The following is a 23,625-nucleotide window of genomic DNA, read 5'->3' as shown; positions in this document are numbered from 1 at the left end:
TCATAAAGGATATTTTGTGATGATTCTAATTCTCTGAATAATAGTTATTTGTGCACACTTATATATAGGCAGCCTTCTGAAGGCTATAATGAGAACACCCATTACCCCCTCAGTCCCACTCATGGAACCACTAGAAGAGACTGAAATTTTAAGTGTCAACATACTATAAAAATATAGAGAATTAGCTAGCTGTATAAACAACATAAATTAACTGCAAGAGTTTTATTTGGAGATACGAAGTTAAGGACATTTTTGGCAATCCTAGTTCAGTCAAAATTTGATTTTAACTAAAAATTTAAACCTAATTATATTGGTAATGACTCTTATTTCCCTTTCATTTTTGTTTTGTGTCATTTTTTGACATGGAGTCTCACTCTATCACCCAGACTGGAATGCAGTGGCATGATCTTGGCTCACTGCAACCTCTGCCTCCTAGGTTCAAGCGATTCTTGTGTGTCAGCTGCTTGAATAGCTGGGACTACAGGCGTGTGCCACCACACTCAGCTAATTTTTTGTATTTTTAGTAGAGAGGGGTTTGTGGCCATGTTGGCCAGGCTGGTCTTGAACTCCTGACCTCAGGTGATCCGCCCACCTTGGCCTCCCAAAGTATTGGGATTACAGGCGTGAGCCACCAAGCCCAGAACTCTTTCTTTCTTTCTTTTTTTTTTTGAGAGAGTTTCGCTCTTGTTTCTTAGGCTGGAGTGCAATGGCATGATCTCGGCTCACTGCAGCCTCCACCTACTGGGTTCAAGCTGAGGCGTCCCAAGTAGCTGGGATTACAGGCATGTGCCACCACGCCCAGTTAATTTTGTATTTTTAGTAGAGACAGAGTTTATCCATGTTGGTCAGCCTGGTCTCGAACTCCCTACCTCAGGTGATCCACCAGCCTCAGCCTCCCAACGTGCTGGGATTGATTACAAGTGTGAGCCACTGTGCTCGGTCCCCTTTTCATTTTTTCAAATCAACTTTGGTCAGGCATGGTAGTTCACACCTGTAATCCCAGAACTTTGGGAAGCCAAGACCAGGAGGATCTCTTGTGGTCAGAAGTTCGAGACCAGCCTGGGCAACAAAGCCAGCCCCTCATCTCTTAAAAAAAAAATAGCTGGGCATGGTGGCACATGCCCATGGTCCCAACTACTTGGGAGGAGGCTGTGGTAGGAGGATCACTTGAGTCCAGGAGTTCAAGGCTACAGTGAACCATGATTATGCCACTGCACTTTAACCTGGGCAACGGGGCAAGACCTTGTTGCAAAATAAATAAATAAATAAATAAATAAATAAATAAATAAATACACTTTACTGAGATATGAGTTACATAAAATGCGCCCATTTTAGTTATACAGTTTAATGAGTTTTTTTGTTTTTGTGAGACAGAGTCTCACTCTGTCATCCAGGTGGAGGGCCTGGCCTGGAAAATATTTTTCAATGGAGAAGACTATGGTTTGCATTTTAGAGACATTACCTTTTACAGTGTTTTAATAATGAAAAGGCACAGGAAAATGCACATACAGTTACTCAAAGTACAGCCTTGGGGAGGGGAATGGGAAAGGAGAGGCAATGAAACGGCAGGGCCCTCAAAAGGATGGAACCTAAGTGACTCGACAGAAAGCATCTTGGCTTAAGTGGCAGCATAGCTAATATAATTTTACAGTAAGTTAAATAAAATGGAAGCTAACACGTTCGGTGCCCAAAGGCAAGACACTGTACCAGCTGATGCCTTTTAGTCTAAGAGCTAAGATTCTGTACATAATGCTGAGTTTCCAGGCTGCACTTTTCCTGGATCAGAACCATTGCTTCTAGGCTGGGTGTGGTGGCTCGCACCTGTAATCCCAGTGCTTTGGGAGGTTTACTTGAGCCTACGAGTTTCAGACCAGTCTGGGCAACATAGCAAGACCCTGTCTCAAAAAAAAAAAAAAAACTAAACTAAAAATTAGCTGGATGTGGTGATGCACACCTGTAGTCCCTGATACTAGAGAGGCTTAGGTGGGAGGATTGCTAGAGCCCAGGGGTTGGAGGCTGCAGTGAGCTATGATGGTACCACTGTACTCCAGCCTGGGTGACAAAGCGACACTCTCTCAAAACAAAACACACACACACACACCATGGCTTCCCTTTGTCTCCTGGTCCTCCTGGTCTTATAACCACATATGAAGTGTCTTCCTGCTTCGATTTTGTTCTATCGTGGGCATGGATTCTACTCTACAATCCTTCCTGGTTTTAGCAAACCACAATGGTTGATACAAAGATTAATAAGGGGAAAAGCATTTGAAGTAAAAGATTTCACTAGGCTATTCTTTTTTGGAGGGAGGAAATGTATTATTGCTTTTTAAAAAGATACAGATTTAAAGCAAAAAAGGAAAAAGAAAAGAAAGAACAGAGAAAAAAAAGACAACTAAGTTAATCACTGTTTAACAGTAAATATCCCTAACGACATCTCTTTGCATATATATTCAGTTTTGCGGTCTGCTTTCTCTCTCGACAGTATTTTGTGGCTTTCTTTCTGTAACAATAAATACAGATGTACATCCTTATTTTTATGACTTCATAGAATTCCATTGTAGTCCACTGTATGTAACTAGCTATCATTCATGGGCGTTTAGGTTGCATTCAGTTTTTCACTATTATAAACTAAATGGCAATTTTTAGCATATTTTGCCCAACTAATCTGACATCTATGAATATTAATATTCTTTCCAAAGTTTAAAAAAATCAGTAATATTTTGTGAATGGAGAAAACTGTTAGCAGGAGTAGATGTATTTTTCCTTCCTGAGAAGTGCTTTCCTTTTGCTACTGTACTTCCAATATTACAATGTTCACATTTAGGGTATGGAAGATAGTAACCTAAACCCGGTTCGTCTCTTCTGTTGAGCACTGTAGACACAGAAGCTTCCCAAGGAAAAGCTGTGAACTCTACACCTTGAGAGGAGGTTGAGGCAGTGGGGGTGAGAGGTATGAGTCTTTCCGGAGCTGACTTTACTGTTTTTCGTCTGATCTCCTGTATACTTGATGTCCCCATGTTTTCCTCTGAGTGCTCCAGGCCCTCTATGGTGGCTCCCCAGCAAGAGCTGATCCTGTGCTCTCACTGGTCCTTTCTCTGTAGCTTCTCACAGGTTACCGAGTGAAGGAATGAGGCTTACAGGGATTGCCCTGTGTTTTTCTGTTCCTTTAGTGCCTTGAGAGGTGAGCCAGCTGGCTAAGATACACTAGCTGGTACTGTGCTAGCAGAAAACGGTAACATTTTGATGTGTGAACATTCCAAATACCACTTCTCAAAGACAAAATGAGATTTTAAGGCGTCAGTCCCAAAGGGATAGACAACTGGCAATTTTGGGCCCCCTAATGGGCACTGAAGGTGTTACCACCAGGCAAACAGGGCCTTTGCATCCTCAGGGCACACTGGTGAGGGGGGCACCTGCTTTGACCTGCCTCTTTCCAGCCCAGTACCACAGCAAGCAGAGCTATACAGATGTTATGAAATCGATCTCATTTTCAAACAGACGACCCCAGATTCTGGGGGCTGATACAAAAAGACGTGAAAATGGAGCTGGGATATAGGCAGAAGAGCAGGATTCACACTTCTTTCTTTTTATCTCTCACTGTTTTTCCTGGCATTTATCATACAGTGACTGATCAACATTCATTAAAACGTAGCATCATATACTTTGCCAAGGTAAAGTCCCCAGGAAATGCAGGACAGTAACTAAGCAACAAGAAGACTCTGTGGTTTGTGATACTCATTTCTCAGGCTCCTGAGTGTATATGATGAGGTTATATCATGGAGAAACGCTGCAGGCAGAACCAACTACAAGTTCGTGTGATGGATAAAATAAAAAATGGGGCTGTTAAAAGGACATGGTGAAGCAATGTGGAACTTGGAAAAGAAAAACATGTTGAAGAGCTGTCAGGGCCAGGTTAAGATGAATATAGCTCTTCAACTGTATGCAGCTTCCCTAGGTTAGGTAAGCTTTATTTTGATCTATCACAGGGAAACTGAGACTGAGACAATTAATCTTTCTGCAGATTTACCTAGAAAGGGCTTTGATGCCTGTTAGGTGCTACTATTCTCAGTACAGTGCTACAAAGAGTAAAACAAGTTCTGTTTTCCACTTCAGAGCTTACTTGGAGAAATGCAAGCAAAACATAATACATCTTGATAAGTGTGTATAAATCATAATACATCTTGATAAGTATGTATAAAATGCTGCTAGGAGCAATGGAAATTTGTCCAATGACAGATCACAGAATGACCAAAAATTCTCTAGGTTTGGACCATCAATAAGGAAACAATTATTTGTGTAAAATGATGTAAACTTTCTAAGATGTCATATGGCAATATTAAGAGATTTTAAAATGTTCCTTTTTGGTCAAAATGACCTAGATATTCCAATTCTAATGATTCCTTTTATAGAAATGAGCAGATAGAGACAAAGATTAGCATATAAAAATGTTCATCCCCGGCCGGATGAAATGGCTCACGCCTGTAATCCCAGCACTTTGGGAGGCCAAGATGGGCAGATCATGAGGTCAGGAGATCGAGACCATCCTGGCTAACATGGTGAAACCCCGTCTCTACCAAAAATACAAAAAAAAAATTTTTTTTTTTCATACCGGAACTGTTTTTATTATCCTGAAAAAGAAACAAATGAAATGTCCATTCACTGGGGAGAGGTTAAATAAGTTAGAGTACACCTAATATATTTTGCAGTCATTATAGTTTTAAAAAAACACTAACTGGCATGGGAAATATTTATTCAGAGAGAATCTATGCGAGTTTATCATCTCCAGTCTCCAGTATGAAGGACAAAGGAAAAGCATTGTTTGTGCCAGGCCTTGAAGGTTAAGTAAGATGCAGAGGTGGGGAGGAATAGCGCTCAGAGGGAAGAGGTCACAGAAGCAAAGTGAGAGGCCACAGTGGGAGATACCGAGGGAGTTGTGAGCAGGTTTGAGCAGCTGGGGAGAAAGCCTGGGGAGCAGGCCAACTTGACTGTCAGGTGGGCTGGGTTTTTAGTCTAAAAACAATGAGAAGCTATTGACAGATTTTAAGCAGGGGAGGGACAGGACCACCCACTTCAGTAGGGTCTATTGAGCTGCTCCTGGGGGGCCCAGAGCTATTTTAATGTTGAATTATAGCTGCAGTGCCTTTTGAGTTCCTTGGAGGTTACTAACGTGAGACAGAGACAAGTACAACTCATCAACTATCCCTTTTTGGCTTTTAAAATGCTGTCGGGTTTTGTCCTGTTAGGAACAGGGTCTGAAGTGAAGCCAGTTAACTAAGATTAAGGTATGTGAAAGTGCCTGGCTTGGGGGACACCTCAATAAATCCCCTCCCAAAGTCAGTCACCTTGGATAGAAAGATTTCTTGCCAGGGTATATTCAAGGAGCTTCCTGTTCACAGGAACCGTTAGCTACAGTTCTGGGAATACTGAAGAAGTGCTGTATTAAAGTAATATGTCAGATAATCCTTCTAATTTTCATGGGCCTAATCTGCCTGTTGGGTGAATCAGTTATTTTTACCACTTATACCGCATCTTGGCTCCAGAGCCTGCCTACTGTATCATTCCATTCCATCCTGGATTCTCCTACGGGGAGCCAAGTACACATGATGGCCCCACAGGTCTTGGTCATAGTACCTATCGTCTGGGGGCCAATCAAGGAAAACTGCAACTGGATGCTAGAACTCCAGCTATCATGACCATACTCCAAGAAGCAGAGAAGAGGTAGCTTTTTTTTTTTTGAGATGGAGTCTTGCTCTTGTCATGCAGGCTGGAGTGCAGTGGCACCATCTCAGCTCACTGCAAACCTCCACCTCTTGGGTTCAAGCAATTCTCCCTCCTCAGCCTCATGAGTAGCTGGGATTACAGGAGTGTGGCACCGTGCCCGGTTAATTTTTGTATGTTTAGTAGAGATGGGGTTTTGCCATGTTGGCCAGGCTGGTCTCAAACTCCTGACCTCAGGTGATCCACCGCCTTGGCCTCCCAAAGTGCTAGGACTACAGGCGTGAGCCACCGTGCCTGGCTAGAGGTAGCCTCTTTAGAGAGTTTTTCTGGAAGCATCCACTCACATCTTAGTGGCCAGACTCAGCCCTGTGGCCAGCTGTCATCTTTGAGCTGGGCACATTGCTGTTCTTCACGAAACAGGCCTTGAAACTACGGGAGATGGGAGAACAGCCACTGGGGAGCACAGCAGCCACCTCTCTCACTTCAACCTATGCTTGACCCTGCTAGATGCTACATTTTGCCTGATCACAGGTACATCCTAGTTCTCAAGGATCCCATATATATATACCATTTCTCTTCTTGAAGAGTACGGAAGAATAAAGAAGGTAGAGTTTGGCAAGAGATAGTGTGGGCTTCCTAAGGCCATTTAGTGTGGGGACAGATAGTGAACTTGCAGTGGTGAGGCAGATAAGTCAGTTTCCAAGTGGGCTTTCTCCCAGATGCCAGAGACCCTGGCTGTCCCTGTTTCATCATGCATTCTATTAACAAAGGTTTTACTTAAGAAAAAATATGTGGCACAAGTGTTACCCTCTCCCTCACCCCTTCCCTCATGGCGGCTCCCTTCTCTGCTAAGCTGGAACATGACCTCAGAATCCTCCTCAACACAACATCCCTGGCAGTTACTCTGGTCCAAAAGACTTGGCACTACTACTTTTTTTTTTTTTTTTTTTTGAGGCGGAGTCTCGCTCTGTCGCCCGGACTGGAGTGCAGTGGCCGGATCTCAGCTCACTGCAAGCTCCGCCTCCCGGGTTTACGCCATTCTCCTGCCTCAGCCTCCCGACTAGCTGGGACTACAGGCGCCCGCCACCTCGCCCGGCTAGTTTTTGTATTTTTAGTAGAGACGGGGTTTCACTGTGTTAGCCAGGATGGTCTCGATCTCCTGACCTCGTGATCCGCCCGTCTCGGCCTCCCAAAGTGCTGGGATTACAGGCTTGAGCCACCGCGCCCGGCCGGCACTACTACTTAAAACTATTAGCCATCCTTATTTTCTTGCGGGAATTTTTATTTGGATAGAGAATTTCTGGGTAGTTCCTAATTTCATGGAAATAAATTTCTCATGGTGCAATTTTAGGTATATGCCCAGGCGATAAATGTAGATATTTATAGGCGGCAGGCTTGGCATTCCTTAGATTTCACCACTCAGTGGCTGTAATCACTCTCATTGCTGGAAACTTCTTGTGATTGTTTAACTTACTGGACTGTGAGTTTCTCCAGAATGGAAACTATAATCCACTTTTGTATCCTCATGGTTCCTGGCTCAGTATACTCTCAAAAATGTTATCCATAAATGAGTCACCTGCCTTGATCAAGGTCAAGTGGCTATCAAAGTAAATACTTCCCCTGTAGCTGGTTACACTGTGGACTGCCTACCACCAAGAACAACAGGCAGGCCTCATTTGGAGAGGAGGTCGGTGACAGGAGGAGCATCAGTAGCACAACACACAGAAGGTCTTGGTTATTTCACAACTGCCTTAGAAATGCTTGAGTAACTGTCATGAGAAATCGACTAGCAGGTAAAAGGGCAGCCATACCCTGAGGAGACACTACACATTTTCCTTTTCACGAAAGGTTCAGGTCCTGGGCTAACTCAGCTCAGTGTTTTCTGTGTTCTAGGAGGTGACTCAGGGAGTTGTGCAAATGACTGACTCATATTTCATGGATATGAGTATGGCTGATGTAAGACTGCAATTATCTCCTCCTGATTCAATTAAGGTAGCCTATTCTTGATTGTTTTCTATAAGTAGATCTATGAATTATACAAGTTGATACTAATATCGCTTACGTTTTAAATAGTGTGGTTCCACAGAAAATTTTGTTTTTTTCTGTGAAAAACAAAGCTACCACTGCTAAAACAGCATCAAGAGCACTGACTTAGCTACAGTTCATCTGAGTTTTTTTTTTTTTTTTTGAGATGGAGTCTCGCTCTGTTGCCCAGGCTGGAGTGCAGTGGCGTGATCTCGGCTCATGGCAACTTCTGCCTCGCGGGTTCATGCCATTCTCCTGCCTCAGCCTCCCGAGCAGCTGGGACTACAGGTGTCCGCCACCGCTCCTGGCTAATTTTTTGTATTTTTAAAAGAGACAGGGTTTCACCGTGTTAGCCAGGATGGTCTCGATCTCCTGACTCGTGATCCACCCGCCTTGGCCTCCCAAATTGCTCAGATTACAGGTGTGAGCCACCATGCCCGGCCCATCTAAGTTTTATATTTACCTGGTTACAGTGATCAAATTCTTCAACAGTGATCATGGAGAAAGATGAAACAAAATAATTCCCAAAAGATTCTTTCTGCTCAAACAGCAGGGTGGGTATGAGTAGATCCAGGCCAATTTTTTTTTTTTTTTTTAAGAGACAGGGTCTCACTCTGTCACCTAGGCTGGAGTAGAGTGGTGCAATCATAGCTCACTGCAGCCTCCAACTCCCAGACTCAAGCCATCCTCCTAATCCTCCTCAAGCGTGTTGGCCTTGTTACAGTGCTCAGTGTGTACCTCTCCCCTTCCCCACTCCCCTTGTCCACATTCTGGGCTAGATCACACTCTACTGAGGAACTGTCCCTGTATTTTGATTCCCGAGTGACACAGTGCTGGAGATGCTGTGGCTAGATACACATGTTATTTCTGCATATGGCTACTCCTCAACCTTGTTGCCTGTCTTCTTACTCTGGTCTGAGGGCTGAACCCCACAGAAATAACAAGGCTACCCTCATCCCTTTCTCTCCCTTAAAGGTTAGTACTAGTCCTAAGTGGTCAGCTCCCAGCTTCCTTTAGGACAGAAAAAAGAGAAGGAGAGAAGCAACACTTGTTTTTCTACTCACAAAGTCCCGGAGATGGGAGGTAGGAGGTTGGCGTGGATGTAGCTTGGACTTTGGAATTTAGAACCAGGTTCAAATCCCCAGTTAGGACATTTCTCAGTATTTTGATCTTGCATAGGTTTACTTATCAGAGTTAAAGTGTCTATTTATAAAATGGGGTGCAACTTATCAGATTTAGATGTAAGAAATAGTATAGTCCATGACAGCTAGCAGGCTTTCAACAAATGACATCTCTCATTACTATCATTTTGACATCACATTTCTCTGCTCAGAGTTGGTTACTGTTCTTCAATTTTTCCCAAAGTGTCACTGTGTGTCAGGCAGGGAGCATCTGCCTGGAGGAGTCTGAAGTGTGCATGTAGGGTGGGTGAGTTGCGGGAGTCGGCAGCCAGGCAAATCACTAGTGAGGCTTTAGTACCTATCTTTTCTCTCCAGGATTCTTGACCAAAAGTTACACTCTAAAGTCCAAACAGGTACATACCTAAGGGGAATATGGTGGAAATCTCAAAGAGGAGATAGGGATGGTGCGGGGGCAGAAAAATCCCGGCAGACCAGAGGCTGTACCACCCTTTGTTAAGGGTATGTGGCTACATTGATCTCTGGTCTTCCAGGTGCTCTTCCCAGTTAACACTGCCCAGTGACCTGCCTGGACAGGAAGCATGCAGCCAGCTACGCTGTCACCTTAGTGCCACTGTCTCTTTCTCCTCTTAAGCCTTCAAACCATAATTGAATGTAAATGTTATATATTTTATAATGAAATAAAAATTGCGTAATGCGCCTAAGTAGATATGCCACACACCTATGGTTCAATGACTGAATGCTGACTTTCATATATGGCCCAAATTACAAAGCAGCAATCAGAACAGACAACAAGGGAACTCCTCTCCCAAGGGTTCAGCAATCTAACCCACACTCCATAGCCCAGACAATCTGAATACACACATGCAAGTGTAAATATGCCCCAATCAGCTTTCCCAGGAAGCAGGAAGGTCTACACAGCCTCAATGAAGAGCACTATTTTGGACTGTTGCTGTCTACCCACCCTCTCCAGGGCTGTAATTCTTTAGAATTCCCCTTTCATATTTCTTTTCTCATCTGGTCAGCATTACCACTTTGCAGCCACTTATTTTCCATGGACATATGCCACTTATCCTAACAAATAGCATTAATACAGTTGAGAGCATGGAGCTTTTAAAATATGGACTAATAAATGTATAAACAGTACTTTGAGAGCAAGAGAACGCACAGGTTAAAACATGGCTTGATATGGAGAGAATTAAATGAAATGTTTATAAAGCCTTTGGCAAGATGTCCACACATTGCTGATGCTAGACAAATACCAAGTCCCTTATTCCTTCTCTTCCCTTTTAGCACCTGGATTTGTCACTAACAGGTACTGAGGTCTGAATACATCAAGGCATGATTTCTGGGCCTCAGTTTCCTCATATAAAAAATTAAGATAGCTGTACTATCGTACTAGTCTTTTTTTCAAGAACTAGTTCAAAAAATTCCCACCCCCTCCACCCCCCGACCAGACTCTCCTCATGACTCTCCTCAGTAAATATTTGGAAAAAGGGTAGGAAGTTTGTTTCTTCACCTTATATTCTTCCCAATAAAGGCAAGAAAAGTCAGAGATGGGCGTCGGGAGGGAATACGAACCAACATTTACTGTACTTCTCTCACAGCCAGGAACGTTCACATACCTTGATCTTAGTCAACTGGCCTAAGTGAACTTGTCCCCATCACGACAAAACCCGAAGGCATTCTAAAAGCAAAGCAAAGCAAGGGCAGTGGATAAATTTTGTTAATTTAGTTCTCTACCTCACGTTAACCTCCAAGGAACTCAAAACACTCCACAGCGAATTCAACATTAAAATAGCTCTGGGACCTCCAGATTTCACAGCTTAAAACAAGGTCACCATCAAGTTCTCGGCAAAGCTCAAAATATAATAGAAGAGAGAACTCCCAAATCAAGGCCCAGCTTCTTTTAAAATGAGCCGGGTGCCGTGGCTCATGCCCATAATCCCATGGGAGGCCGAGACGGGAGGACTGTTTGAAGCCGGGAGCTCGATACCAGCGCGGGTTACGAAGCGATATCCCATCTCTACAAAAAGTTAACACAGACACACACACACATCCACCACCTTAGCCTGGCTTAGGGGCGGGAGCCTGTGTTACGAAGCGAGATTCCATCTCTACAAAAAGTTAACACACACACACACACACACACACCCTACCTTAGCCTAATGTAGTGGCGGGGGCCTGTAGTCCTCACTACTTTGGACACACACACACCCCTCCTACCTTAGCCAGGCGTGGTGGCGCGCGCCTGTAGTCCTGGCTACTTCGGAGGCTGAGGCGGGAGAATCGCTTGAGCCCAGGAGTTCAGGCTGCAGTGAGCCGAGACTGCGCCACTGCCCTCCAGCCTGGGCGACAGAGCGAAACCGTATCTCTAAAAAAATAAATTAGAAAAAGAAGACAAAAAGAGCCAGACCGGTCTCGGAGAGGCAGGCGCAGCCTCAGCTCCCTGGGCCTGCGTCCCCAACCCAGCCGCGGCTGCGCTCGCGCCCGCTGCGGGTCCCGGGAACACACCTCGCACACCGCGCTAGGTCCCGTTCCGTCCGGCCCGGGGGAGTAGAAGAGGCAGAGGCCGGGTGGGGAAGGGCCTCCAGACCCGCGACCCTAGCGCCGGAGAGAGGCGCGGCCCCCGGGAGCGATCCCACATCCCCGCGGGGCCGCGCCGCCCCGGCCCTCCCCGCGGCCGCCGATCTGCTTCCAGGGCAGAGGGAAGGGGCGGCGACGGGGCGGGGCGGGGGCTGCGGCGAGGGCGGGCGCCGCTGGCGGGGTAGTGCCGTCAGCATCCTCCCTGGCCGCACCGCGCCGCGCGGGGCCCAGGGCCCACGCCCGCTGCCCGCTAGCTAGCCGGCTAGTCCCGCAGTCCGGCGCTGACACGCGTGCCCCCAGCTTGAACCGGAACCTCTTGCCGAGGCGGCCGCCGCCGCGGGGGAAGCGGACACCGACTGGGAAGCGCTGGGGGAGGCGGCCTGCGCGGCGCCGCCCGCCATGGCCGCGGCGGGGTGAGGTAGGCGCGGCGGCCGCAGTCGCGCGGACCCGAGCGCTCCTCCGCCGCGGATAGGCCGGCCGAGGGGGAGCCGGGGCCGTCGCCCGCTCGTCGCCGCCGCCGCCCATGGCGAGGCCCCGCCGCCGCCGCCGCTGCTGACCCGGCGGCCGGCCGCGGCTTCCGCCCCCTCCCTTGGCGGCGAGCGGGCGGGCCTCCCCACACGCCCCCGCCGCCCGCGCCCCGCGTCTGCCAGCGCCCGGCGCCCGGGGTCGGGGAGAACAGGACCGCAGCAGGAGTCGGGGGGCCGCCGAAGATGGGGAACACTACCTCGTGCTGCGTGTCGTCCAGCCCCAAGCTCCGGAGGAATGCCCATTCCCGGCTGGAGTCCTACCGGCCGGACACGGACCTGAGCCGCGAGGACACGGGCTGCAACCTGCAGCACATCAGCGACCGGGAGAACATAGACGGTGAGTGCGGCCCGCCGAGCCCCCTGCCGTTCCTCGCGGCTTCAGCCGCACACCCAGCGTCGGGGCGGCCCGGCTGCACTTGCTTGCTGAGCCGGTCTCGGCGACCCTTGCATAACCCGGGCTTCGCCCGCGCAGCCGAGGCGCCCAGGGCCCCGCAGCCTCCGGGCGTACCCCTGGCTAGTTACCCCCAAGTGAGCGGCCGCGGAAACTTTGCAGGTCCGCGGCAACGAGCACGGCGGGCCGGGGGCGGGTGTGTGCGCGTGGGTCGCGAGGTGACTGGAGCCGGTCCTCGTCCCCTATGGAGCGGCCAGCGCTGGGCGGGGGCGGCCTGGGAGCTCCGGGTTCCAGGCATTACCTGAATGCAGCCCGAAGCCAAGTTGTGCACGTGTTTGTCCTCTAAAAGCGAAGTGAGTAGATTCCCATTTTGGAATCCCGGTGTCTCCAACCTGGAGTTGGAGAAACATGTTGCCTTGAACCAGTTCCTCCGAAGCTTACAAATGGACTTCACTTGGCTGACCCCCGTTCCCATTCTCTCGTTTTTTAAAAAAAGATATTTTTGAGTGGCGGTTCCAGGGTTAGAGTCAAATAGCTTCTCCCGAGAATGCTCTTTAAAAGATTGTCAAGACACCTTTGGGTTAAGTCACCCAGTTTTTGCATGGGCCCGAATTGCAGTCCTATGAATTTATGATTTATTCAGGTGACTTTTGGTTGGACTGGAGTTTGCAAAAAGAAAAAAAGCTAAGACTAATTACTGCACCCAGTAATGTTTTATTTTATTGGTTTGGCAACGTATTTATTAGCACTGTTGCGCAATGATATCGACAGAGGGATATTTATGTATCATGCTTAAACTGTAGTTTATAGAATTTTCAATTGAAAAGATTTGAAATTGGAAATATATTTTTATGACAACGTGATTTTTTTTAACCCAAACATCTTCTCATAATCTACTTGAACTAATATGAAAAAATTTTTTCCTGTCGACTTTAGGATGGAATATTCTCTCTACTGTGGAAAGGCCACGTTTAAACTCTGCTAAAGGAAAGATTTTTCTCATTTGTCTTCGTGTAATTTCTTCTAAATGGTAATTTCATCTTTTTAGGAGGGCATCTTTATTAAATGAGTGCCATGTATAAAGAGACTAACACAACGTCTGGTTTCTAGTACGTGCTTAGTAAATTATTGTTCCATATGATGTTTCTAGTGTTATTATTTTAGATTTCCATTATTTTAAACATACTCTTAGATGTCTTTGAACTACAGCCATATTTTCTTCTAAAATCTATGCATTAAAGGCATTTAAAGAAGGATGAAGGCCACATCGGTCTTGATCACTTTCACAGCCTCTCTAGCATCTGAAAGAAAAGTCTAGCATATGACAAACATTCAGTAAGTATTGCACTTTAAAGGGAGGAATAAATGAATGAGTTTATTAGAAAGCCATTACCCAGTCCTATACTATGTTGACAGGCGAAAACATTTGGAAATAATTTCTTCTTTATGCTGTGCAGTAAATTTCTTTATGTTGTGCAATATCTAGCGGAGGCTTTATGTTTTGAATGATGGATCAAAAGGAAAAAAAACAAAAGATTTACATTTCTTAGAGCCAGGCTGCATAGTTATTATAGACTATTGTAAGGAAATAAGGTGGAAAAAATAAGTTAACCAGGTATTTGGCACTAAGGCTTAGTACAATTTTGCCAGAGTACAGTGAAATGATGTTTTGTGTTCTTTCATTAATCTTAAGTTTCAGTCATTAGGAATCTTTGAGAGAACGTTTGGAAGACTGTTTTGCAGATTCAGGGTAGTTTAAGAGAGTATAGGGCAGGTTTCCGATCTAGGCTGTGGGGTGTCCTCTCATCCCAGATCCCAGTTCTTATGATTATGCTAGTTTAAACCCCAGAATACTAATTCACCTTCTGTCTCTCAGATTCAATAAATAATACTTCTAGCATTGACCCACCCAGCAGTTCTCAACATTGGTTTCATTTGAAGCAGAAATCTAGTACTGTACATTGCCATTAATATGTTTAATTAAATCTCTCCAAGGTGGTTCTGAGATGCAGGTAGGCCTGAGAATTGTTGGCTGGACAAATCTTGGGAGTGTTACCTGCTGTTCAGGGACTTTTTTGGTAGAAATTCTTTATTAGAGGCTGAGAGAAGAGAACAGTTTTAATTAAATAGTATGTATATATGTACACACTACATCTGTATGTCTGTATTTGCCAATCTGTATCTGTATGTATTTGAACTGAGTTATATTGATTGTTAGGTTATTAGTAAACATTTTAAAACTACATTTTAAGAATTATTGATTCTAGTATATATCAAAAGCTGAAGTACTCAAGCACCATTTTTTTTTTTTTTGAGATGGAGTCTCGCTCTGTCGCCCAGGCTGGAGTGCAGTGGCTGGATCTCAGCTCATTGCAAGCTCCGCGTCCCAGGTTCATGCCATTCTCCTGTCTCAGCCTCCCGAGTAGCTGGGACTACAGGCGCCCGCCACCTCACCCGGCTAGTTTTTTGTATTTTTTAGTAGAGACGGGGTTTCACCATGTTAGCCAGGATAGTCTCGATCTCCTGACCTCGTGATCCGCCCGTCTCGGCCTCCCAAAGTGCTGGGATTACAGGCTTGAGCCACCGCGCCCGGCAAGCACCATTTTTTTTTATGTCCTGAAAAACATCCCACCCAGCTGGTTTAGAAAGGTTTGAAGTTCATGGGTCTTCTATGATAGGTTAGTGTCTTTAAATCACAGAGATATGACATATGTATCCTCTGTCACCAAACACATGAAGGGATAATATTTGTCCTGTAGAATTTCAGTAACTATTTTAGAGTCCGAGTACTTAGATGTCTATAGTGCTTTATGGCAACTTAATGTGTCTTTGTACTCAGTGTATCTTAGTGTTAGGTGATTCATGTTTTTTTTTTTTTTTTTTTTTTTTTTGAGACGGAGTCTCGCTCTGCCGCCCAGGCTGGAGTGCAGTGGCCGGATCTCAGCTCACTGCAAGCTCCGCCTCCCGGGTTCACGCCATTCTCCTGCCTCAGCCTCCCGAGTAGCTGGGATACAGGCGCCCGCCACGTCGCCCGGCTAGTTTTTTGTATTTTTAGTAGAGACGGGGTTTCACCGTGTTAGCCAGGATGGTCTCGATCTCCTGACCTGGTGATCCGCCCGTCTCGGCCTCCCAAAGGATTCATGTTTTTGAAATTGGTATTAGACTCATGCTCCCCAGGTATTATTTTTTATAAAATCATTCAGAGATTGAGAAAAAACAATAACACATAACAACAATGATAGTAATCTTCAGAACAATTCTTTAGGAAAAGAAAAAAATGATAGTAATAATTGCAACCTATATATTACTTTCTCTGTACCAGCTGCTGCTCTAAGTACTTGGATTCCATTCATTTACTTAGAACTCACAGTAACCCTATGGGTAATATTATCCTTACTTGAGGACAAAGAAATGAGTCATTGAGAGGAGAAATGACTTGTCCAAAGTCACACAGCCAATACATGGCAAGTGGAAACTTTCCATTGTTGCTTAACTTAGCCATTAAACATTAGCTAGTCTGGGGTTGCCTTCTGGGATAGAGTGTCTTGTCGTTGTGGTCATATCCATACTTTCTCAAAGATAAACTTCTTCTATCTGCAACAGTTATTCAGTCCAGACTTCCAGGACTAGATTATTTCTGTGGGAGGAAAAAGGGAGGGAGGGACTAAAGAAAATTTAAAATGTGAGGAGACCAAATAAATCAGGATACTTGTAACAGCTGTACCCTAAAGTCTTTGTAGGGTTTTACCTCAAAATGGCTGATGGCAACTTCATTTTTTTTTTTTTGAGATGGAGTCTTGCTCTGTCACCCAGGCTGGAGTGCAGTGGCACAATCTTGGCTCACTGCAACCTCCGCCTCCCCAGTTCAAGCGATTCTCCTGCCTCAGCGTCCCAAGTAGCTGGGATTACAGGCATGCGCCACCATGCCCGACTAATTTTGTATTTTTAGTAGAGGTGGGGTTTCTCCATATTTGTTAGACAGGTCTCGAAATCTCGACCTCAGGTCATCTGCCCACCTCAGCCTTCCAAAGTGCTGAGATTAGGGGGGTGAGACACCACTCCTGGCCCATTCTTTTCATTTTTATAGCTTACCTGTCATGCTTGACAACTCACTTTCTCCCTCGTCTTGTATCATATTTGGTGGGAAAATGTGGCTCTCCGTCCTCAGAATACATCCAGACTTTGACCACTCTCAAGATCTCTACTGCTGCTGTTCTGAAGATCTAAGCAGCTGCCATCTCCCCCAGCCCACCTGATCTCCCTGCTTCCACCCTTGCCTGCTCTAGTCTGTTCTCAACACAACAGCCGTGGCTGAGATCCTTTAAAAAACTTTAACTTACTCCTTCACTCAAAAACGGCAGTGACGCCTCATTGCACAAGTAAAAGCCGTACAGTGGTCTTCAGGGCCCCTTGGGATCTGCCTGCCATCAGCTCACTCAGTCGTTCATTCCAACCACATTGGTCTCCTTCCCTGCCCCTCCTGGAACATACCAGACACAAACTTCCACCCCTGTTCTCTCCCTCTGCCTGAAGTGTTCTCCATGTGCTCTCTTGGCTGAGTCCCTTTATCACCTGCAGCGTTGGTTCAAGCCTGACCTTTTCAGGGAGGCCCTCCCAATCACCTTTAAACATCCTGCCCACTGGCAATGCCAGTGCATATTCCCTGCACTCTTGTTTCTTTATTCCCTAACATCTCATGATACACTGTATAAGTATAAACATAAATAATAGCTACTTTCACCTACTAGCATGTAAGTTCCGGTAGAATATTTGTTTGGTTCACTGATGTAACCTAAGTGCCTAGAGTAGCACCTGATTCCTTGAAGATACTATAAATATTTGTTGAATGAATTTGTTGAGTGAAACCAACTGTTGAAAGATGTGAGTGAGAACATCATCGCGTGTATTTATTGGGTGAGGGGAAACAGGAGGAAGGAAGAAAATGAAGAGGACTTGTCATAATGAAAGTAGCATGGATGTGAAACTTTTTGGCTTTGTAGTTTAACCTGAGAGGTAGCAGATAGAGTGATGTCCTGAAAATGAAACTTAAAGGTTTTAAAGCATATAAAGAAAAAAAAGAAAACACACCCAGGCTGAAAGGAAACCCTGGCTAATGGGAATCTGTTTACTAATGTGGTATTTTTAGTCTTTTTTCCTTGTTTCTTTCAACGAATGACTTTAGCTGTGGCCTTACATCCTTAAGGGTCAAATTGAGACTCAAATGCTTAATTAACCAAAAAGTACTAGATGAACATCTGCAATTATGAACATAGTCACTTATGTTGATTTTCTTGTCTGAGATGTGAAGTATCTTATGGAATATAGGTACATGGTGTTTGGAGACTCTACAGCCAGAGAAGCTAGAAGCCTCAGGGACTCATCCCAAGCAGCGGAGGGATAACTGTCTAAAGTATGGTTGCTGTTAGAAGGGTGGGGATGTGGGGACGATTTGAAATCTAAGTTCCTAAAGGATGAGCTTGCGTATTGCTCTTGGCTTCCTTGAGTGTCTACAATCTATTTAACATCACCTCTGCAGCACTTTCTTGAATGTTCATCCCACATTAACATTACCAGCCCTAGTGAGCAGAACATACCTGTGGACTTTCTTTCCAGGCTAAGAGTTATCAGCCCCGCTGCCTGCGAGATGTGTGGAAACACTCCGACGAAGCATGTGACTTCGTATTAGTTAACTGTGTGGAGACGTGCAGTTTAAGGATTTGTCAAGAGAGCCATTCTCCATAGCACTGACCATGGGCCCATGACCTATCTCTACTTGCTTTTCATATGTTTCTCTTTCGCTTAGAATCGAGGAGTCCTTTGCTTCCATACCCCCGTTTTACAGGTAAGAAGACTGAATCTCAGAGAGGTGTAGTTGCTTGCCTAGGTCATGTAGATCATGGATAATGGTAGTAGAATTTATTCTGTTAATTTTCAGCCAAGAACAGTGCTAATTACTTGACCTGTATTATCTTAGTCTTCTCATCATTCTCCCCACTTTCTAGGTGAAGAAATTGGGCCTTAAAGGTTAAGACATTTGTGGAAGGTTCCTCAGTTTGTTAGTGGCAGCTGGAGTTCAGTCTGCTGTCAGCTTGCCTCCATGCCTCAACTGCCCTGTGACAGCTAATTAAAGAATGATCCGTGTCTAGAATCTGAACCTCCTGGTGCCTGGCCCAGCCCACTTTGTTTCAAGAGACTCACAGTTATTGCCTGTATGCTTTTGTCTAGCAATATTTTGTGATTAGGACTTTTACTTTCCCGCCTGCTTTTTTTTTTTTTTTCTCTGAGACAGGATTTCACTCTCTTGCCGTGGCTGGAGTGCAGTGGTGCGATCTTGGCTCACTGCAACCTCTGCCTCCCAGGCTCAGGTACTTCTCCTGCCTCAGCCTCCCGAGTAGCTGAGATTACAGGTGAATGCCACTACTGCCCAGCTAATTTTTGTATTTTTAGTAGTGATGGGGTTTCACCATGTTGGCCAGGCTGGTCCATATGATCCGCCTACTTTGGCCTCCCAAAATGCTGGGATTATAGGCGTGAGCCACCACGCCCAGCCTGCTGCCTGCTTTTTGAGAGTAATGAAAATTAAATAATTCTGTGGAGTGGTAGATTTTCTCACCTTCTCACCCTCCTCTACGGAGCTGATGGTCTTTTTTTTTTTTGAGATGGAGTTTCGCTCTTATTGCCCAGGCTGGAGTTCAGTGGTGCCACCTTAGCTCTCTGCACTCTCCGCCTCCTGGGTTCAAGCGATTCCCCTGCCTCAGCCTCCTAAGTAACTGGGGCTACAGGCACGCGCCACCACACCCAGCTAATTTTTGTACTTTTGGTGGAGACGGGGTTTTGCTGTGTTGGCCAGGCTGATCTCGAACTGCTGACCTCAGGTGATCTGCCCGCCTCTGCCTCCCAAAGTGCTGGGATTACAGGTGTGAGCCACAGTCCCCAGCCTGATGGTCTTGCTTTTATATTTCTGGCTAGATGAAACTAATGCAAAGATTAAATTTATTTTTATCCAGGAAGGGGCAGAACCAAAAAATACCAAGAAACAGGATATGTGAGTGGCTTTGAAATTCTGTTTTAATCACATAAGGTCAGAGATTTAGCTCCAAGTGTGTCACATTGGATTGACTTTAAGGAAACAGTGCTATTTTTCACGAGAGGGCTATTGACAGTATCATACTTGTCATACTTCACAGTACGAATCCTTTCATCATTCAACACTGGGCCATGAGGGTAGGTCCCCAGCAATGACAGTTGATGTAAGCCCCTCATCCTTTCAGTATTGTTTCCAGTTTGTAGCTGGAAGAAGGGTGAGAGTTCACTTTCCCTGCAGCATTTCTCATCCTCTTAGATGTTGAGTAGTTTGTTGCTTGGAGCCTTGGTTAGGAGACTGTTTCTTCTGTTATTCTCAGCATTATTCTAGCCTGTCTTTCCTGAAGAAAGGAGAGGCTCAAGGAAGGTAAAGTCAGAGAGGGCTCTTCTCGGGGGATTTATAGGGTGTGCTCCCAGCTCTGTGAAGTGTGGTGGAGGGCAAAGAGGGGAAGCCTCGTAATGGAAAGACACGCATTCCAGATGTGGCTCCACTTTTACTGATGGGCCTCCGTCCTGCTGAACCTCACCTTCCTCTTCTGCTTAAAAAAAGTGCTTAAAAATACTGCTTTGCCTTGGGCTGGGCGCTGTGGCTCACGCCTGTTATCCCAGCACTTTGGGAGGCTGAGGCGGGCAGATCATGAGGTCAGGAGATCAAGACCGACCTTGCTAACGCAGTGAAACCTGGTCTCTACTAAAAATACAAATATTAGCCTGGTGCGGTGGTGGGCGCCTGTAGTCCCAGCTACTCAGGAGGCTGAGGCAGGAGAATGGTGTGAACCCAGGAGGCAGAGCTTGTAGTGAGCCGAGATTGTGCCACTGCACTCCAGCCTGGGCAACAGAGACTCCGTCTCAAAAAAAAAAACAAAAACACTGTCTCGCCTTACACATTGAGGTAGTACTGTAAGGATCCAAATGAGGCTAAAATGCTTAATAAGCCACATAGTACTAGATGAACTTATGTCATTATGAATGTGGCACTCATATTGATTTTCTTGTATTATATGCGAAGTATGCTCCAAGATCTACACCTAATTATGTTTGGACTGTCCATAGCCAGAGAAGCTGGAAGCCTAAAGGGCTTATCCTAACAAAGACATCAAAGCAGGCTTCAAGGCAGTCCCAGAACATAACTGTAATTTTAGAGCTGGGTAGGGTGAGGTTATATAGAGCTGTCTGACCTTTGAGTGGGATGCTTGCTGGCTGTAGAATTTGGAATAGAAATACTATTTCTCAGATTCATTACTCTTCTGAGTTGCATCTTTCTGAAGTCAGTGTGATGCCCAGTGGGATGAATATTTGAAGAAGCTTTCCCTGACTCCTGGGGTAGTGGAGCCCACCCAGGCTGTCTCCTAACTGTGTCCTCGGAACCACATTCCTAGGAATGTCAGCATGCACCCTTAGGTAGAAGCTGGAGCCAGGGCTTGCTTGCTTAGTTATTTATTCAAAGAATAGGGTTTTGAGGTTTGCATAAATATGCTTTATTATATTAAAATACTGCTTTTAATAAAGGGTACTTGGTGACCTGAAATAATAAGGTCAGGCATTCCTCAGCAGGTTATTAGGGGCTGTTGTTCCCATTTCTTTTAGGAAAGGAGTCTAACTGGCTAGACCCAGAGTTACAGGGAGCTCGGGAGATACCCCGCCCACCTTTTCTTTTCTGCTGTTGGCTCTGTGTGCTGCTGGTAGCTGTTGCTAGGCTGTCTGTCTCCCTTTACTTTTTCTAGGGTCTTCCTTTGCTATCTGCCAGCTTGGAGAGAAGGGTGTGCTAAAGCTAAAATTGAGCACATCAGCCTGGCAACTCAGATTGGTGGATCCCACAAATCAGCAAGCTTTTTGCCTATGAAGTCCCTTGGTGACTCTGGCAGGAGAGGTCATTTCAGGGATTGGCCAACTCCAGACTGCTACTTTGTTGCCTTGCCAGGAAGGTTGCTTTTCAAATAGATAAGTGGAAAACCTGTAAATCTCTGTTTTTCATCTTTGTCAGAAGATGGATGTTCTATACGTTAGGTTTTTTTTTTTTGAGACGGGTTTTGCTCTGTTGCCCAGGCTGGAGTGCAGTGGCGTGAGCTTACTGCAAACCTCTGCCTCCCGGGCTTAAGTGATCCTCCCACCTCAGCCTCCCGAGTAGCTGGGACTAAAGGTGCGTGCCACCATGCCCAGCTAATTTTTGTATTTTTTGTAGAGACAGGGTTTCGCCATGTTGCCCGGGCTGGTTTGTCCTGGGCGCAAACCATCTGCCTGCCTTGGCCTTCCAAAGTGCTAGGATTATAGGTGTGAGCCACAGTGCCTGGCCTCATTAGTTTGTAAAAAAAACTATTTTGTTATTATTTTGTGTTTTATTTTAGTATGGTTTAAAAACTGATCTGAGAGACAGTTTCATAATAGAAATTCTAAAATGTTTTGGACCATGGTAACAACTCTGGGCCAAGTCTAGTCTCCCATGGTTATACTGCTTGCATTTAAAATTACTTCAGTGCAGACACATTATCCTCTATTAGGGATGTATAGTGGGGCTTCAGACACATTATTCCCTACTGGGGATGTATAGCAGGGCTTCATTGAGTATGGTGTATGTGAGTGGCTTGCTCAGCAGAAATGTATGAGCAGCTTAGACATGTCAGCTGGCTCCTGGTACTGAGAGAAATACAGCTGGGCACAGTAAGGAGAATTGTTAGCAACTACAGTCACATCCGTGCCAGTTTGCTTTGTGAGCTTTGCAGAAATCCCAGTTGGGTGGTGAAATGCAAGTCACTTCTATTTTGGATGCCTCTGATTATAGACCTTCTGACTGTGAAGGCTGACTAGGAAATTCTCTGCATGGGAGTTCTATGTAATATAGCTATATGTTTCAAAACTGTGAGTGCAGTGCTTACAACATTTTATAAGCAAGTTCTTTATTTTGGGTGGATGCTTCTTTCTTGGTGGGCAATAGGGAAAAAGAAGTTATTAAGGATATTTTGTTTATATTTGGTAAACTCCTTGCCTCACACTACAGATTTAACATGAATCAGAGGAATTAGTGCATGGTGGGTAGGATGAGGTCTGTTTTTCACTTCTTGAGAAAAGATTTCACTCCAAATTTAGTTCTGTCTATTCATGATTACATGGTCTTAGGATTTTAATTGACTTTCAGGATTTTGTTGGATACATTTATTCCAGTTAGTGCAATAATAATAATCCTTTAAATTATTTCTGGTTCTTACAATAGGTTTGTAGAATTTGTGTAGGTGTTTAAAAGTCCAGGTTTTACAGCTCCTCGTCTGTGTATCCTGCCAAAGTCCCGGAGGAGAAAGAAGTCATGGTGCTGTGTTTAATCCAGTTTCCCAGATGCACACATTTATCAAGGATTCCTTTCATTTACAGTGAGTGTTACTTTTGTCAGTTTAGGGATAATCTTATTTTTCCACAGCTTTTTTTCCCTCAAGCTGTGAACCATTATTTTACTATGTAGTGCTTGTTGCTCTTTTGCTTGCAAAGTGATGATAAGCAGTTTGTATAGCATTAGAGATTGCCTTCTATCTTCTGAAAGCCAAAGCTGATGTTATTGAAGAGTTGCAAGTTGTTTATTCACTCTAATGTTAGCAAATGCTCGACTCCCACTTTTCTGTAAGATAAATCTGATGTCTGATTTGCCATTTCTCCTATTTGGTGGTAGGGAGTCTGGAGGAAGCCTAGTAAGCTTGCTGTTCAGAAAGGATGATGCTAGGCATAGCCACGGAGGGGTCCATCCGAGGGCTGGAATATACTCTTGCTTTGTGAACCATTGACTTCTGAGGAGGATTTTTGGTTCCGTTATGGCACATATCTTAAGCACTGTGTGTGCTCTGCAGGCACACTTGGCTGTTGGTTGAGTTCTCTTCTGAAGCAGGAGGATACAACTTCGTCACTCACAGTAGGAAGCTGCCTGCGGCCTCTGGGTGTTGGAAGTGTAAGATGTGAGTGGAGGATATGAGCAAGAGTCCCTGTCCAGGGTGGGATGAGTCAGGAAGGACCCCACTGCAAGATAGCAGGGCTGTAAAAGCCTGGCAGGGCCCTGAGAGGTCAGCAGCAGACAGCCAGAAGTAACTCGGGTGCTTTTTATTCTTGGCGATGTTTGGGTGCCTCTGTGCTGTGTCCTGGAGAATGGCTCGGACTGGACAGCTAGCATGGCAGTGAT

At 45.4% G+C, this 23,625-nt stretch overlaps 2 protein-coding genes across 17 annotated transcripts in view; one reads left to right on the top strand and one right to left on the bottom strand.

Annotated features, from left to right (window-relative positions):
- Positions 1 to 12,027, bottom strand: part of LOC117093088 (translation initiation factor IF-2-like) — a 119,594-nt gene extending 107,567 nt beyond the window's left edge. For 6 of the 14 annotated variants that reach the window (XM_033230309.1, XM_033231967.1, XM_033231160.1 and 3 more), the window contains exons 1-2: positions 11,397 to 12,027; positions 10,508 to 10,569 (exon numbers count right to left, since the gene is read on the bottom strand). In XM_033230309.1, the coding sequence (XP_033086200.1) occupies positions 11,487 to 11,993 (507 nt within the window). In that variant the 5' untranslated portion in view covers positions 11,994 to 12,027 and the 3' untranslated portion in view covers positions 10,508 to 10,569; positions 11,397 to 11,486. The other 8 variants (XR_004442186.1, XR_004442385.1, XR_004442704.1 and 5 more) reach the window with 6 other exon arrangements.
- CCNY (cyclin Y) overlaps positions 1 to 23,625 on the top strand; it is a 331,884-nt gene that overhangs the window by 79,918 nt on the left and 228,341 nt on the right. Inside the window, exon 1 of one of the 3 annotated variants that reach the window (XM_033221612.1) lies at positions 11,669 to 12,332. The exons of 1 other annotated variant lie outside the window; for it this stretch is intronic. In XM_033221612.1, the coding sequence (XP_033077503.1) occupies positions 12,179 to 12,332 (154 nt within the window). In that variant the 5' untranslated portion in view covers positions 11,669 to 12,178. Of the gene's footprint in view, positions 1 to 11,668; positions 12,333 to 23,625 lie in introns of those variants that run through there. One more of the 3 variants, XM_033225995.1, reaches the window with a different exon arrangement.

Source organism: Trachypithecus francoisi, unplaced genomic scaffold, assembly GCF_009764315.1.
Source record: "Trachypithecus francoisi isolate TF-2019V2 unplaced genomic scaffold, Tfra_2.0 Contig00025, whole genome shotgun sequence".
Lineage (NCBI taxonomy): Eukaryota > Metazoa > Chordata > Mammalia > Primates > Cercopithecidae > Trachypithecus > Trachypithecus francoisi.
Note: the sequence above shows the minus strand (reverse complement) of the source record. Positions and strands in the feature narration are given on the sequence as shown.